This window comes from Cebus imitator, unplaced genomic scaffold (genome assembly GCF_001604975.1).
Source record: "Cebus imitator isolate Cc_AM_T3 unplaced genomic scaffold, Cebus_imitator-1.0 Scaffold397, whole genome shotgun sequence".
NCBI classification, from domain to species: domain Eukaryota; kingdom Metazoa; phylum Chordata; class Mammalia; order Primates; family Cebidae; genus Cebus; species Cebus imitator.
The window spans coordinates 395,782-414,026 of record NW_016107712.1 but is presented as its reverse complement, the minus strand read 5'-3'; the positions used below and the strand labels follow the sequence as shown (position 1 = coordinate 414,026).

General features: G+C 36.8%; 1 protein-coding gene across 6 annotated transcripts in view; it reads right to left on the bottom strand.

Annotated features, from left to right (window-relative positions):
- UBE2D3 (ubiquitin conjugating enzyme E2 D3) overlaps positions 1 to 18,245 on the bottom strand; it is a 33,064-nt gene that overhangs the window by 8,759 nt on the left and 6,060 nt on the right. For all 6 annotated transcript variants that reach the window (XM_017508657.2, XM_017508652.2, XM_017508656.2 and 3 more), the window contains exons 3-4: positions 5,932 to 5,995; positions 5,806 to 5,837 (exon numbers count right to left, since the gene is read on the bottom strand). In XM_017508657.2, coding sequence (XP_017364146.1) covers positions 5,806 to 5,837; positions 5,932 to 5,995 — 96 coding nt within the window. The remainder of the gene's footprint in view (positions 1 to 5,805; positions 5,838 to 5,931; positions 5,996 to 18,245) is intronic.

The window sequence follows — 18,245 nt, the reverse complement described above, 5'->3', positions numbered from 1 at the left end:
ATGTCAGGCACATAAAAACTAGGTCCGATACTAACACAGCTCATCTAATTCCTACCCTTCTGTAAAACAAACATGAATTCAATTAATCTAACTCCTTGCTATATATGTAAGGGATCCAAAGAACAATTTTTTATCTTGATGAGCTTGCACTCTGATAGACATGTTGAGTAGCTGCAATGAAATGTTACAGGTATCATGAAATATGAACAAGGGACACATGGAGTTCAAAGAAGAAAGGTCAATTTATTAATGAAGAATCAGGTTTAAAGAAATACACAACTAGTAAATGGAAGAGCTCCTATTTATTTTTGAGACAGAGTCTCGCTGTTCCCCAGGCTAAAGAGCAGTGGCGCGATCTCAGTTCACTGCCTCTGCCTGCTGAGTTCAAGCAACTTTCCTGCCTCAACCTCCCAAGCAGCTGGACTACAGGTGCGCGCCAGCATGTCCAGCTAATTTCTCTATTTTTAGTAGAGACGGGGTTTCACCATGTTGGCTAGGCAGGTCTCTAACTCCTGATGTCACGATCCACCACACTCCACCAGAGCTACTATTTAACTTGAGTTCTTCTCCAGCTCTCAAGTCTTTCCTTTTCGTTTTTTTTTTTTTTTTTCCAGGTGGGGAGACAAGGACAGAATCCCATCTTGCTGTGCTGCCCAAGCTGGCGTGCAGTGGCGCAACCTCAGCTCACTGCAGGCTCTGCCTCCCAGGTTCAACTGATTCTCCTGCCTCAGCCTCCTGGATAGCTTGGATTACAGGCATGTATCAAGGTGCCCGGCTCCTTTTTTTCAGTAGAGATGGGTTTCACCATGTGGGCTGAACTTAAAACTCCTCATCCCAGGTGATCTGCCCGCCTCAGCCTCCAGCAAAGTTCTGGGATTATAGGCATGAGCCACTGTACCTGGCCCCTTTTCATATTTTCTGCAAAATATGGAACTAGAAACATTTTAAGTGACCCGAGTTTATTAGATTAACACAACTTTGTTAAATATAGTTATAGTAACTTTTACCTGATCAGATACTATATAAGGTATGTTTTTTCTACGTAAAATTAACAATTTAAGGGTAATCCCAAACATTTTTTTTTTAAAACAGGGTCTTGCTCTGTCACCCAGGCTGGAAGGCAGTGGCACAATCTTGCCTCACTGCAACCTGTGCCTCCTGGGATCAGGTGATTCTCCCACCTCAGCCTCCCAAGTAGTTGGAACTACAGGAGTGAGCCACCACAGTCGGCTAATTTTTTTTTGTCTTTTTAGTAGAGACGGGGTTTCTCCATGTTGCCCAGGTGGGTCTCAAACTGCTCAGTGATCTGCCCACCTTGGCCTCCCAAAGTGATGAAATTACAGTCGTGAGCCATCACGCCCCGCCCCCAACACTGAAGTTTTAATAACCCAATTCCAGAAGTTCTTTGTAAGCTTTCATTCCAATTTTCATGAAATCAAATGCTGTTTCTGAATAAAGGTAATCTGCTGATTTGATTTAGGCAAAGCCACATTTCGTTTCATTTGTTCAAAAAAAGAACTTTAAAAAGAAAGCAGAATATTTCAATGTTGCAATTTAATACCAAAATGCTGCCATACCAAAGAGGAAGACCTACAAGGTTCAGAGATAACAAAACTAAGCCATATACAAAATTGAGACCCTATGACATTTAACTTCTATTACCAACCAGCAGGTTACTACACGAAAGAGAAACAAAACCCCCAAGAATAAGGCAGCAAACTGACTGGAATCTTACAAATACAGAAATTACATTAGATATCTGCTTAGGAAACCTTCTATCCCTGTTTTGGTCTCATCAGTGCAAGCTGCTTCCTCATAGTGCCTCAGCTCTTCTGTGGCAACCACAAAACTTTGGTTTTTTTTTTTTGGAGACAGTCTCGCTCTGTCGCCAGGCTTGAGTGCAGTGGCATGATCTTGGCTCACAGCAACCTCTGCCTCCCGGGTTCAAGCAATTCTCCTGCCTCAGCCTCCTGAGTGGCTGGGACTACACTCCTGAGTGGCTGGGACTACAGGCATGCACCACCACGCCCAGCTAAATTTTGTGTTTTTAGTAGAGACAGGGTTTCACCATGTTGACCAGGATGGGTATTCTTTATTTTTATTTTTTTAAAGTGTTGCTGTCACCCAGGCTGGAGTCCAGTGGTGCGATCTCTGCTCTCTGCAACCTCCAGCTCCAGGTTCAAGCGATTCTTATGCCTCAGTCTCCAAAGAAGATGGGGTCACAAGCATGTGCCACTAGCACAGCTAAAAATGTTGGTATTCTTATAGGTTGATTTTCTACTTCTAACTGCTGCCCCAGAAAAATATGAGTTGCAAAATATATCTCTTGTGCAGTTACTCATTCCAGGGCATATATTCAAATGCCCACTGATATTTCTACTTAGATTATGGCAATAGCTTACTGATGATTATCCCTCCATCTTAATGATAAAATGGTCTTTCAAAAATGTTACTCCCCTGCTTGAAATCTACCATAGTTTTAAAGATATAATTCAAACTCCTAAGCACATACGGTGCTTTATGATCTCGGTGCCCATCAATCTAGTTAAGTACATAGTTACCATTAACCTCCCATATGTCTAACATTTACTTAGATTTCTCTTTTATTAGGCTACAAAGCTCCTTAATGAATAAGGTAAAGATGGAAAAAGTCTTCAGGTATCATTAGCTTATGTGGGAAATGACATAATACACAAGTTGAAAAAAAACCCTTATGGACCAAATAAAATAGTACCTATGGACCAATTATTTAAATTCAGATAATTTTTCTAGTTGATTATGCTCAGGCTGCGAAAGATTACATTTTTCACAGATACTTTCACATTTCCACAGGTACTTTCTTCTACAGCTCTGTCATCGATTAAGTAGAAGTTAGTGTTGTTCTTTAAATCCACCTTTTTCTGTCATTCAATTTTCAATTAAAAAAAATTTAAGCAAGTAAATGTCAGAGGCAATAGGTAAGGAAGTCAATTTCTTCTACCTGCATCAATTCTTGTTGGAAACTAATCTTAATATAGTATACAACCCCCCCACCGAAAACACACACACATACACACACAGCAATGGTGTCAATTCTTTCGAAGGTTTAATTTTTAATCAATAGTTGTGCTTCAGAAGTAGCTTACCTTCAGAAACAGTAAGCTAGTACATGACAAAGCAATTTTGCGCATAACTAATGACCTAGAGGATTTTCTAACAACTCACTAAAATCAGTTACTCTATTAAAACTTAAAATTAGATGCTCTATTTTATAAAGTCATGAATCTTCAGTTCTGTGACACTGGCATCACTTTATGCCACACAGGGTAACCATACTTATAAAATAAGCTATTTATCTTATACAGTAGATGCTTTGTCACAAAGATGTATTCAGAAGCCAAAAGAACAAAACGAGTTGTTTCATTGGTGCGCTCCACAGTAAGCACAGAATTAACTATTTAAAGCTGACACCTAAATTATGTGCTTACTTAGGTACAAGACAATACCTGTACTTTGGGTACATTTTTATAACCTTTGACTCCTTCTTGAAATTACCCAACCAACAGTGAGAACTAACCTTTTTAACTGAAAACGTTTCAGTAAGTACTGCTATCAAAGCAAAACCCTGCAGTTGTGGTTAATCAGGTTAATATTTAAATTGTTCTGAAAATCACATGCTTCTGTCTGTAAAAGCAGAAAACTGCCAGTCATTATATTAAAAGGTTGCAGAAAAAATTTAGCAAGGAATAGCCATCATCTAAAATATATATTTAAAAGATGAAAAAAGAAAATGTTTTCTAAAAATCAAATTAAGTAAATTGCTAAAAAAATCTGTCAGAATAAGCAACACCATTCTCTAAAAAATTACCACCATATATTCCTCATTCATGTTTCCTTTGATTGACTATAGGTATGTTCCTTGCCTTTTTGGAAAATTAGTGTGTTGTTCAAAATAACAAAGTCTAATCTATTAAGAAGAAATCCCGACAAGTTTTAAGGAGCTGGTTTATTCTGCACACTATCCAATTAGAAGTCTTAACTACCCACGCTTCTGTACTTTCTTAGTTTTGACAATTTTTACAATGAAACTATCAAGTACCCTCTGAATCAAAGATGAGCTTTATTTGGTAAGACATTTTATCGAATTCTTTGAAAATTGGTAATCCAAAATGGGAAAATTATAAAGTTTGCAAAAGCAACTGCTTACAAAACATTAGGTAGATAATATGGAACTGACCTAGTAGGCATTGTGGTAAACACATATACCATCTAAAAAAGGGAGGCAGCTGTTATTCCATCCCAAGTCACTACTGCTTGTGGAATGTGGACCTACTCAAAAGGGTTTTTTATTTGAAGACTACCAGCTTTCAAAAACATCATGTGGCGCAAATTGGGTAACTCGGCATTTAATTCTGTGTATTAAAATTACACAATTTTGCTATCAAATTAGATAAAAGGAAGCACTTTTAAAACAAAGTAAAATTTAAAACAGTAAAAATAGTCATTGTGATAATGAAATACCCAATCCTTGCTTTGTAGTTTATTAAAATGATCCAGGATATTCGAAGTATTAAAACTTAATATTTGCCCCCCTGCCATGACTTACTTTGATTGAGTTTCCCTACTTTTAGGACACTAAAAATTCAATCACTCTAAATTAATCATCCCTGTTAGGATTTTCCATTAATTATTCCTACCCATCACTTCATTCACTGATTACTTATTTTCCATCTTATCACACTTTATTACTTGTTTTAAGTATCTGTCTACTCCAGCAGAGTGTAAGTTCGCTGTAAGGTTGACAGGGATGTCTATTACATTCACTCGTATCCTTATTACCTGGCACACAGTATGTAGTCACATTTGAGACAGAAAAATGACTAAAGTTAGAATCAGAATTACTGAATAAATACTTGTTGATTCAACCCATCTACTAACTCTAAGCATTTTTTTTCTTTAGAATTATAAATACTTACTAACCACTGTCTCATCTAGTACATTATTGCTCTTTATGTTGCTTATAAAACCACCAAATAGGGAGAAAGTTTTCAGTAAAATAAACACGTAACTTAGAAAAGAAATCCTTAAGCACCTTACCAAGTTAAAAAAAAAAGTTAAGTATTGCTTATTTTTACTTTATGTTTCTTCACTTAAAAGTGGTTACACTACTGTTTACGTATCAACAAGTAGGGGTGCAAAACTGGTATTTTGTAAGATACAGTCTTACCCCAGGATGTTTTAGTGCGCTCTAATTCTCTGAAATTCTTAGATGGTATCCATAATTCTGAATATTCAATTATCCAGCATATAGTTTCTTATCTACCCAGGATAGAAAGGAATTTTGCTATATTCAAAATATCACTTTCTCCCTAAATATATTCAAAATTTGCATAAAACTAAAGTTCTATATAGAATCAAATATCAAAATACAATTAAGCTAGATTATTGGCAGCTACAGCAAAAAGATAAGATCTCTGAGTAATACAACTCATGGCAGTATCAGAGCCAGTAACTTTAATTGTCTCTATTAGTAACAGGAAGTTCCACGACAATGCTTTACACAGTGCTACGAAGAGAAATTGAACTGAGGTAGACAGATGTTTGGTAGGTCAGAGATGCTATACTTTAGAACATGAACACAGAGATAGACACAAAGTACACATAACAGATAACTAACTCATATCGTTTCTTTCGAATGCAGTACAACTATAGAATATCCAAAATAGAATTAACTACATGATAAACCTACAGACCAAGCTAAAAATTACAACCAAATCAATGCTGGATTTTCACTTAACACTAAATTTAAAAATTCTTAATACTTACAGGTCCCATAATTGTGGCTTGCCAATGAAACACTAGAGAAAGAAAAAAAATATCTCTTGGTTATTATCTAAAAATGCACAAGCTTTAAAAAAACTAAGCATAAAAATCAACTTGAAAGTTACTTACTATCATCCCCAACTGGACCTGCAGAACATTGTGCTGGAGGGTCACGGGCCAAATCACTAAGTTCCTATATACCAAGACAGAAAATGGGTGAGTCACATTAAGTTTAATTTAAGAAAACACAAGTGAGTCCACTGCTTTCAGTTACTTTCACACTATTTTTAAGGAACAAGCCATCACAATTCACACAAATAATATATTACATTAGCAGAGAAAAATCATACCTGGACATATGCTGAGACAATTATCTTAGCAAGAGTTCATAAAAATATATATGGATACACATTGATACAAAAAAATTTACTACATAAACAAAAACCTGATCTCTTACAAATTGAAACAGCTATAAGTAGATATTCTCACAGTTTAAGAGCTTAGACCAGGGAGAGCTCAATATTCATGTTATTTGTTGAACTTCCAAGACCACTTTTGGAGGCCCTCAATTGTCTTAAATCCTTTGTTCTTCCTGAACTATCCTTCCTGCCCAATCCACTAACTCCATTTTCCACCTGAAAACAAACAGAAAACTCTCATGGGGCTTTTGTTTTCTAATCTCCTTATTCTCTCAACTTTTTTTTTTTTTTTTTAACTCAACGTCCATTTTTAACTATTCTTGAAATTTTGACCTTGAAGAGCATACTTCTGTAAGTAGAAAGATGTTTGCTCTTAACATATAGTCCACACAATTCCATATGAACAATTTATTTCTAACATGTATGTAGTTCACTGTTCCATGACTTGTGCGTAACAATAACACTTACTGCCTTCAATATTTTCAAACTAATAGCTTCTCTTAAGTTCAGCCTATGGCATAAGTCAATAAGGGCCACCCCTTAAGTCTAAGGACTACTGTATCTTCTTTACCCCTTTCTCATATAAATATGGAAATAATGATAAAGTAAGGTTTAGGATTCCATTTGAACAGCAGAAGACCACTAGGTACAGTAGCTCATGCTTGTAATCCTAACACTTTGGGAGGCAAAGACAGAAGGGTTCCTTGAGCCCAGTCTGACTGAGACCAGCCTGAACAACACAGGGGACCCCCGACTCTTCAAAAACATTAGCTAGGCATGGTGGTGGCATGCCTGGGGTCCCAGCTATTCAGAAGACTGAGGTGGAAGGATCACTTGAGCCCAAGAGGTCAAGGCTGCAGTGAGCTTTGATCATGCTACTGCACTCCAGGCTGGGCAAACGAACTGTCTGATACAAACAAACAAAACCTGCCTCAAACAAACAAAAAAAACCAATATTAGACCAAAAAAGCTAGCTGGGCACAGTGGCTCCTGCTGGTTATCCCAGCACTTTGGGAGGGCAAGGAAGACGGATCACCTGAGGTCAGGAGTTCGAGACCAGCCTGGCCAACATGGTAAAACCCCATCTCTACTAACACAAAAATTAGCTGAGCGTGGTGGTGCATGCCTGTAATCCCAGCTACTTGGGAGACTGAGGCAGGAAAATGGCTTGAACCTGGGAGACGGAGGCTGCAGATCATACCACTGCACTCCGGCCTGGGGGACAGAGTGAGACACTGTCTCAAAAACATAAAAAAGAGAATAGCTTAATGTACTCATATACGAAAGACCAAATACTAGAAAGCAGAAGAAAGGATGCCCAAATAAAGAGAAGCAAAGGTAAGAGGATAGCTTGAGCCCAGGAATTCAAGTCCAGCTTGGATAACATAGGGAGACCCCATTTGCCACACATACACACACACAACAACAACAACAACAACAAAGACAAAAACACAAGACACAATAAAGAACAATCTGGCCAACAGCAACTATGTACCACAACATCAATATATCCGTGTGTAAATCCAAAACATTTACCTTCTATTTAGTCTACTAGAACAACTTATTCCCTATAACTACCGGAATCAAGAAATGGAAACAGATTTCCAAAGTGAGTACATGCACTTTCCTTCCTTAACTGTCATCTTTTTGCCTTCCTATGCAAAAGTCAAGGACAGAAAATGCAGAATTTTCAGTATAAGCTCCCTCAGAAGGATGCAGGGAATGGGAAGAAGAGTTAAAAACCTCAATTTAGCAAGGTACGGTGGTGTGTGCCTGTAGTCCCAGCTACTCAGTAGGCTGAGGCAGGATTGAGCCCAGGTGTTTCAGGTTTTCATGTGCTAAATGATCATGCTGGTGGATAGCCACTGCACTCTATCCTGGGCAACAAACTTTAATGTCTATTTTATACCAGTTGCAGATGAGTATTTTCATTCACTACATGGAATTTAAACACTGACAAATTTATGTAAGAGTCCCACTGTGGCACTGACTTGGTGGGGGGAAATAAATGAGTCCTTTAAATTTTGTTCATTTTGTTAAATCCACTGGAAATCTTTAAAATAGGCACTCAACAAATTGAGGGGCCAAAAGCCAACCAACCAACCAAACGAAAACAACCCAGCTTTCAAAGCTTTTAAAAAATTAGAATCATTTAACACATACCTTGAAAATTAGAGAATGCTAACATCTTTCCCTACAAAACTGAGGAACTGAATAAATTAAATAATGTATGCCCCAACAGTACACAGCCTACAACTGTGCTTTAAATATTTCAATTTGTCGAACAGCCCTTTCAATGGAGCTCCTATTTTTATTGGCTAAGTTTGTATTCTGTACCAGCATGGAATAAAATTAAAATTTCAAGAAACATTGAAAAAGAAAAGCTACTACATAAAGGGTTTTTTGTCTTGTTAAAAAAGAATTGAGACTTTGTCCCATTTAACAAGATTAGCTCTAAGCTTATAAAACACCTTAGCTCCCATAGGGTATTTTGCCATTTACAAAATTATAGTACTATAGACCAGAGTCAATGGGGATTATTAATTTAAACCTTATTAATCTCAGAAGTGCTATTTTTTTTACAAAATAAAACTAAGACTATTAGAGATATTAGCAAAACAGCATGGAGAAACAGGACTAGGGAACTAGAGTATACAATATGGATTAAGAATAATTATAATACCTTTAAAAATGTTAAGATGGTCAACACAAAGTTTTAACTGCTCTAAGAGTTTTTTTTTTTTTTTTTTTAAGTTTTGATTAAAGCTGTTTAACAGGTCCACCAACCCCTTCCCCTTTTAAAAAAAAAATGGGGATCTCACTATGTTGCTGGACTGCAGTGGCTAGTCACAGTCATAAGGCACTATAGCCTAGAACTCCTGGGCTCAAGGGATCCTCCTGCCTCAGCCTCCTAAGTATCTGGGGTTGCATGTATGCACCACTATGTACAGCAAATTGTTGATCAATAAATATATATATATTTTAAAACTGTAAAATTCAACAATGAATTTTGCTGATTGACCCAAGGTGGGAAGAAAAGATGATGCTCAGATTGTTGGCCTGAGTCAAGCATGAGATCAGCATCAAGTAAAATGGTCAACTTGTAGGTGAAGCTTGTGGGCAGATACAGAGATACCATTTAAACACTCCAAGACTCAATTAGGAAAGTATATATATACATACATACACACACGTTGAGAACAGGCTGGGAACAAATACTAAATATCTTTATTAAACAGATGATGTTTATAGCCATTAATCTTAGTGAGAGCATTCCGATAACAGAAGGTCCTAGGAGTGAATCCTGGATGAATTTAATGCTAGGAAAGGGAACCTTGGCTAGCAACCTGAAAAGTTAAAATAACCTGAAGAAAGCCTTTGTTACAATAAACAACACTGAAAGAAGGATAACTATAGCAAATATTTGCCTCTTATGTTCAAAATGCACTTCAGAAAATGGCCAGTTGTTCAGGAATGGTGACTCTAGATTAACACCACGAAACAAACAAAATACATATGTCAATAGAGTAGACAAGGAAAACTGTCCTGATACACTGTGCCAATTCACTCTTGAAACTCATCACAACTGCTTACAAGGTTGCCAGAGATTCCAGGATTCACAATTTTAAGATTGTATATCACACCTTTATATGCTTGTCTATATAGATACACCCTCATGTGTTCAATATATTCAAAAATGGGAGAAAATTCATTCCAAATACTTTTGATCCGGATCAGTGGGAATTACTGAAATCTGTATCACATTTTAACAATGTAAAAGGAACAATGTGGCTTTTGGATTTCAAAAAATCTTAACAGAAAACATTAACTGAACCAAATCAGTATTTCAAAGACGATTTTTTTGGTGGGGGTTGGAACTTAAATTATCCACTATTAAGAAAATGACTTTTTTTTTTTTTTTTTTTTTTTTTTTTTTTTTTTTTTTTTTTTTTTTTTTTTTTTTTTAGATGGGACTATTGCTCTGTCATCCAGGCTGGAGGGCATCTCAGTTCACTGCAACCTCCGCCTCCTGGGTTCAAATGACTGTCCTGCCTCAGTAGCTGGGATTACAGATGCATGGCAACATGCTTGGCTTTTTTTTGTGTTGTATTTTTAGTAGACACCAGGTTTCACCATGTTGGCCAGGCTGATCTTGAACTCTCTATCTCAAGTGATCTGCCTGCCTCTGCCTCCCAAAGTGCTGGAGTACAGGCGTGAGCCACCACACCCAGCCTGCAGTCTTAATTTTATTCATGTCTACTTTTTCTCAGGGTTCTCTTCTCATCTCTGAAATAGGAATCACTACCTGGCACATAATGTGCTAGTATTAGGTACTTAAGAAGCAGACCACCCATCCCGAACCAACATTTCTGGGCAAGGCTCTTAATTCATCTGTTATTGAACAAAAGCAAAACTGCTCCATACATGGACCACATAATACAGCCCCTAGTTTATTTAAATCTTGGACCTATGTGATAAATCCTGTTGTCTAAAAATGTCTGATAAGCATTTGAATATACCTAATACTGAAATGAGAGTTTAAAAAGTGACAACACCATCCAAGTTTTGCATTTATTTACTCGTAATTACCACAAAAAAAATACTAGATTTTGAATTTAATACATGTTAAAATGTTGTTTGAGACGGAGTTTCATTTGTCACCCAGGGTGGAGTGTAATGGTGCTATCTAGGCTCACTGCAACCTCTGCCTCCCAGGTTCAAGCGAATTCTCCTAACTGGAACTACAGGTGTGCACCACCCGTCCAGCTAATTTTTTGTATTTTTAGTAGAGATGGGGTTTCACCATGTTGGCCACGCTGGTCTCAAACTCCTGACCTCAGGTGATTCACCCGCCCTGGCCTCCAAAAGTGCTGGGATTACAAGTGTAAGCCACCGCACCTGGCCAGCATAAATATTAAGATAAAATATTTTAATTTAAAAATACACGGCTGCTCTAAACAAAATACCCAGTAATGTTGGAATATTTCATCATAAATAAAACTAAAGGTCAGAAAACTATAAAGTTGACCTAGAATATAATCACCATACTACTTGAACGTGACATATTGTAATTACAAAGAATGTAAGAAAGTATTTCTTATAGAATGAGTTTTTCTGCACATTGACATTTGTCAATCACTAAGCCTTTAAATGGTAGCATTATCATCCTTTTAGAGTGAAGGTATAATTTCAGCTAGTTAACACTGAGTTTCAGGTCTTCACTCATAATTTCAGGTTCTTGTTATTCTCATATCATTTCCAAATGCCTTATTTTCCAAGTTCTCCATGACCAAGGCATCTCTTTAGTAATAATCAAAGACATAAAATCAGGCCAAACAACTTACCTACTTTAAATTCAATACAGAAAAACAACCTAAGTATTTTAATAATCAAAAGGTCTTTCTTAAAGATAAAAATGCTATTATTTCATCATTTTCTTTCTTGCCCTTTAACTAGTATCTAATAGTACTAAAGTGCTACGTAGTACTCAATAGTAATAAAACCATGTACTAGCACTTACCTTTTAGTGATCAAATAATTTCTGCAACACTATGTGCCCAAAGAATGAGCAAGACAGTATCTTACCAAGAAAAAAATGTGATAAAAGAGTAATTCATAGTGGATGCTCTTTGTAGCTAGCAGACATTTTTGTCTACTCAATAAACCATCTTACTCATGCATTCCTTTTCCCTTACTCCAAATCATATGACTGTAGTCCTGGGTCAGCCATCATTAACCATCATTGGACATGGCTAACCATAGAATTTTGCTCCCTCAGCTGGGACCCAACTGTTAGTCCATTGTCCATATCCCAATCCAAGATTTTCCAAATCAAAGGAATATTCTTCCTTCTATAATCAGTAGCTGTGTCCCACAGCTGTTGACAGGCATGTGTCACGGACTTACACGGTGAAGTCAAAAGCTTAAAGAGACCATACTCGACAGCAGCAATAACAAAGAGCTGACTTGTCATACAGATGTGCAATTTTGGTTCCTAAGGTTGTAGCTTGCTCTGGTTCCTATATCTATTCCTTTCATTGTTAACTATCCCAGTTTCCTTCTAATAAATCCCTTATTTAATCTGGGTTATATTGAGGAGTTAAAAAAATATATACAATAGGAAGAGCCCAATTCTGAATATCAATTATGTAGATTTTATTTCACTAAAACACAATCTAGTTTTTGAGTTTTGCTGAAAAACATGTAAGAAATCTAAATGAAGCAACGTCTCAAAATTGAATTAGGAATAACAAGGTTAACTTTCGCACTGGAGGTTAATTTAAATACATTTCTAAAAGAAGCGTAATGTTTTTAAAATTTCACCTTCAAAACATTTATTTACTCCTATTAACACTGCCTTTTTGGTGCCACGCATGTTACGTATAAAAACACCAAAATAATTAAGATAGAAATGCCTCCTCAGACTGAGCTAACAGAAAGCAGGCACAAAGCGAAACAAAAGTTATATTTCAACAACCTACATGCTTAAAATAAAGGGATTCATATGCTCTGTGAATCCTGAGAAACCAACCACTATCTTTCCCTGGGTTTAGAAGAGTGACATTTGAGCTGGGTCCTAATAGAAAAACAAACAGACATTTTTACCAAGAAATAGGAGTAAGAAAAGCATTCTAAGTAGAGAAACTCAAAGTCAGGAGTGTTGAAGAACACAGGCCATAAAAATTTGCCAGAACAAATACTGCAGTTTGATATACCAGACAGAGTACAGTAGGAGAGTGGCAGATGTAGCTAGAAAGGCAGCTTGATCTTTTTTTTTTGAGATGGAGTTTTGCTCGTTACCCAAGCTGGAGTGCAATGGCGCGATCTTGGCTCACTGCAACCTCCGCCTCCTGGGTTCAGGTAATTCTCCTGCCTCAGCCTCCTGAGTAGCTGGGATTACAGGCACACGCCACCATGCCCAGCTAATTTTTTGTACTTTTAGTAAAGACGGGGTTTCACCATGTTGACCAGGATGGTCTCGATCTCCTGACCTCATGATCCACCCGCCTCGGCCTCCCAAAGTGCAGCTTGATCTTTTTAACGAGCCTTGAATTTAGTCAGACTATTTCAAAGGCAATGGAAAGCCATTGATTGGTTTCTAAATAGAAATAAGACAAATGAGATTTGAATTTTTAAATATCCTAGCAGCCGTACACCGAAAAGTGTTTAATTGCACTCTTTTAACCACTTTACAAAAATAGAGCTCATCTCTGTTTTACAGTTAAGTCCCTTAAGAGAGGGGAAAGAAATGATTACATTCAAGCATAGAACACGTTCAACTTTAGGTGAATCAAGTAGCGTACCTACTAAACAACTTAAAAATTAGGACTAGTGTTAAGTTTCAAAAAGGTTTCTTTCTCAATAAAGTGTCCTTGCAAAGATAATTTAATACTTGGAAAATTGAGGAAAAAAATCTCAACTGCACCAAACCAACTATCACTCGATGCTCAAGAATGAGCACGATATGGAAAACTAATGTTTTCCTTAGAATTTGTTTCCCCGTAACTATTCACTGTTAATCTGTATCTCATTACATGTAGGGTGAATCCAGTACTGTCTCTTTTTCAAGTTACATGGCCTTTAAACAAAAGTCAACTGAGAAAATGATTCTATCCCACAGCAAGACAATTTACTGGACTGGGATTCAATTTCCAATGACGCACATAATCAGTATTTTTAAAAGTAATTTTCTCTACGATAGTTACTTAACAAAATGATTTTAGAGCCTAAAGTTTCACAGGCTTCAGGGACAAAAACAATGTATAAAATTACAGAATTGAAATTTTCAGCTTATTGCTTCCTAGTAATCTAGAGGATGAAAAACAGTGCCAAGAAACAGAAAGAACAGCTCTTACACGGGACCTGTAAAATTTTTCTGTACTGTGCTGACTACCCTTCAGCTAAGGGGAACGCCATTACTGAACTATTAAGACCACTGAAACAGGAAAATGGCTGGTTGGAGACACTGACATACTTTAGGAATTGCTTAAGGCTCGAGTCACATTGAAAGGACACTAAAATGGATCAAGCACATAGGATCCGGGTACAACACTAAGAAACTGTACTAGCTATACAAAGTACAAAAGGTTAGACATGTCTTTCCCACAAAGCGCTCTTTTTGGGAAACTTTCTCCTTTTAGTATCAACTTCCTCTGAGCTGCTTCTCTTCAAACTTTCTGGACACCTGGCTAGTGTGAGAATCCAGCCCTTCTCTCATTGGAAAAAATATTTGTCTTTAAAAGCCCTAAAAAACCTACAGGAAAAGAAGTCAAGCAGACTCCGTCTTCTTTCTAAGCTAGGTAAATAAGATCCTCTCAAAGCTTCCACATGGTCTAGTTTGCCTCATCAGGTTAAAACACTACAAAGAAATGTGAGACAGCAACAGACTTTACACAACTCAATTGTCTAATTTCCTGAAGACCTGGTGGGCACCATGGTAGAAAATAGGGCAGGATTCAGGGGATATTTTCACACACACAAAAAATATCTCTAAAAAGCAACCAACAGGTACAGCTTAAACCACTGGTGAGTATTCTCATCTCGAAGTACATGATTTAAGCAGTAATGGCTTTGGCCACTACTTTATTCTGAAACATTCTTTACATGAGATTAATACAAAGCCTGCACAAATGGTTTATTTTGAAGAAGACCTTTACTGCAGTAACTATGGGATATGGGATTTGAAAATTGATTGTTGGAGATAAAATTTGAAAACGCTGACAGGCACATAAAAGTCTAAACATACTGCTAAATCATGCTTTTTGCTTCTCTCATCTCTCTATATCTTCTTCATTCAGTGATGCGTGGTACTAGCAGTGGTGACCAACCACAAGCTACAACGAACAGGAGGCCAAGGTATCAAAAACACTAAAGGCCTGAAAGGATGGCAGAAGAAACATAAGAAATGTTCCCTCCCTTGCTGGGGACAGCAGCTCACACCTGCAATCCTAACACTTTGGGAAGCTGATGTGGTCGGATAATCTGAGGTCAGGAGTTAAGACCAGCCTGGCCAAACATGGTGAAACCCCTTCTTTACTAAAATACAAAAATTAGAGGGACATGATGGCAGGTGCCTGTAATTCCAGCTACTCAGTAGGCTGAGACAGGATAATCGCTCAAACCCAGGAAACGGTGGGTGCAGTGAGCCAAGATCGTGCCCCTGCACTCCAGCCTAGGCAGCAGACCAAGACTCTGTCTCAATAAAAAAAAAAAAAAAAAAAAAAGAGTTCCCTCCCTTCAAGGAGCTTATAAATTGGAAATACGAAAAATGTTTTATGAACAAAATATCTGAATATTAAAAATATTTATTCACAAATATTTATGAATATTATGAATAGTTAGGAAGCTAAAGAGCAGCCATGTTAGATGAGCCCTATATGTATCTGAACATTTGGTTAGCTTTCTTTCAACAACAGCTAGTATCCGTCTATCATATCAACATAACTAAAAGACAGCATTTATGAAAACAAGGTTTTAAATGTCAACCCTATTTGAAGTGTAACTCCATAAATAACTTCTTCTAGGATTTTCTTCTATCATCCTCCCCAAGGCTTGTCAAAATTTAAAAGTTTATACAGTGGCAAGGCCAAGTTCATGGATTCTACCTTGAAGCACAGGAATATTATCACCATGATGCTCTACAAATCATTTACCTCAATCTCTACTATCTATTTTGCACATCATCACACAAAGGTCAGACAGAGGACAGAATGTAGTAGTATAGATACATTTCCTCTCAGCACTTTTGGGAAAACTGAAAGCTTGCACCATTAGTAAAAGTTAATTTCTTATATTCTATTTAAGCGTTTCGTTCAGAATTAAAGACAAGATTTATATGACTCAAAGACAAGATTTATATGACTGTGAATGAGCACTATAAAAACAGCCCTTGCCTCAAAAGCCTAAACTGAGCTACACAAAACACTATTTGGGGACTGGACAAGATTACAAAATGAGGTTGGAAGCAAAGGGAGTAAGTGCCTATTAAATTTTAAGAATCACCCTCAAGAAGACTTTACAACTAACCGTTATAGCAAAGTACAAAGGTGCAAACCAACGATAGAGGTCAAAATGCAGTACAATTAGCTGCCCATCAGGCAGACAGTTAAAATACTGTTGCTATTCATATAAAGATTAGGTTTACTATAAAGTAAAAAGTTTTATTAACTTTAATGTTATGAAACGTGTGTATCATGTATGGAGATGCCAATGTCAAGGAACAACAAACTTATCAGGAATGTATGGTTATTTCCAGAAGGATGGTTGGCAAAAAGAGCTGAACAATTTCACAGAACTCTAGATTTAAGCAGAAATAGTCCCTTTAAAACACATCTTAATTTGAAATGTCTTCTGAGAAATCCTTTTTTATCTTAAGGATTAACAGGTAGGCACTGCACAGTATCTCACTACATTACTAACAAGGTATTAACTTCCTGTTTAGTTGTAATTATAGGTGAAACAAGTATACCTGTTCATTACACAAGGTACTAAGAATGGATTGAATATTATAATAATTGTCTTGATCACCACTGAAGGTAAAGTCACTCATTATTTGAAGCCACTCTTTTGTAAGCATTATCTAAAAATGGGCAAAGAAACCCAAATTTAGATTCTAAGCTCTGCTCCATGAAAGCAAATAAGGTATTTTATGGACATTAAAAAAACCCAAAGACTAACAGGTGTCCAGTGGTAGAAAACAATTATACAGTATCCATGAAACTACAGCAAGGTTAGAATGAATGTTAAGTACTTCATACTGAAAAAAGCAACCAAAAAATAGTAAATCACAATTGAGAAACATTTAAATACGACAAATTCAGCTATGAAAAGTTGAAGGTCTCTTTTACAACAGATTATGTTGAAAGTATAGTTGGGAGATAAAAATCAGATGTTTCAACAAAGTATAAAAATACTTCCCTAAACTTTTCCCTTCCCTACATAACAAGGTTGAGGGTACAATTCTGCATAAACCTTATCTAATAAGATAAACTGACCAGTAAGATATTTAGTAAATGCATTTTTTAACTATGAAATAACATTGCTATGACAGCAAGCTCAAGATCACACAACATTCCCAAGAATGAAGAGTTTAATTTCACTAATTTCAAAACACTAGTTTTGGCAAGAGGAATTCATTATAACAAAAGATACACAACACTGTAACAATACTAATAATGCTAGTATAGAATATTTCTTGGAGGCAGGGCGTAGTGGCTCATGCCTGTAATCCCAGCAGTTTGGAAGGCTGAGGTGGGCAGATCATGAGGTCAGGAGTTTGAGACCAGCCTGGCCAGTATAGTGAAACCCTGTGTCTACTAAAAATACAAAAATTAGCTGGGTATGGTGGCATGCGCCTGTAATTCCAGCTACTCGGGAGGCTGCGGTAGGAGAATCACAACGGCGGAGGTTGCAGTGAGCCAAGATAGCGCCACTGCACTCCCACTCCAGCCTGGGCGATAGAATAAGACTCAGTTTCAAAAAAAAAAGAGAGAAAAGAAAATTTTTTAAAAATAAATACCTCTCCTACTAGATCTAACATTCTTGAAAGGTAAATGTACAAACTGACAAACATCTATTCATGTGTTTACATACTTGTTTTCACCACTGAATACAGAATTACCTTAAGTAAGGACCAACCTTCACATTTATTCCCTGGGACTAGAATAGAATACTACATTTAATGCAGTTTAGGACCTTTACTCCCCTGTTATCTGTGGTACTTAAAGAGGAGCTTCAGAATCACCTAGAAAAATCAGAAATTTATGTCTATATCCAGGGAAAATGATTTAATAAATCTCAGACCCCCCCCATGTAGCTGCATTTTTAAAAATCTCTAAACAATCTGACATTTAAAAATAACTAAGAGTATAATTGGATTGTAACACAAAGGATAAATGTTCAAAGTGATAGATACCCCATTTACCCTGATGTGAGATTACTATGCATCGCATGCCTGTATCAAAATATTACATGTAACCCATAAATACTATACACCAACTATGTACTCACAAAATTAAAAAAAAA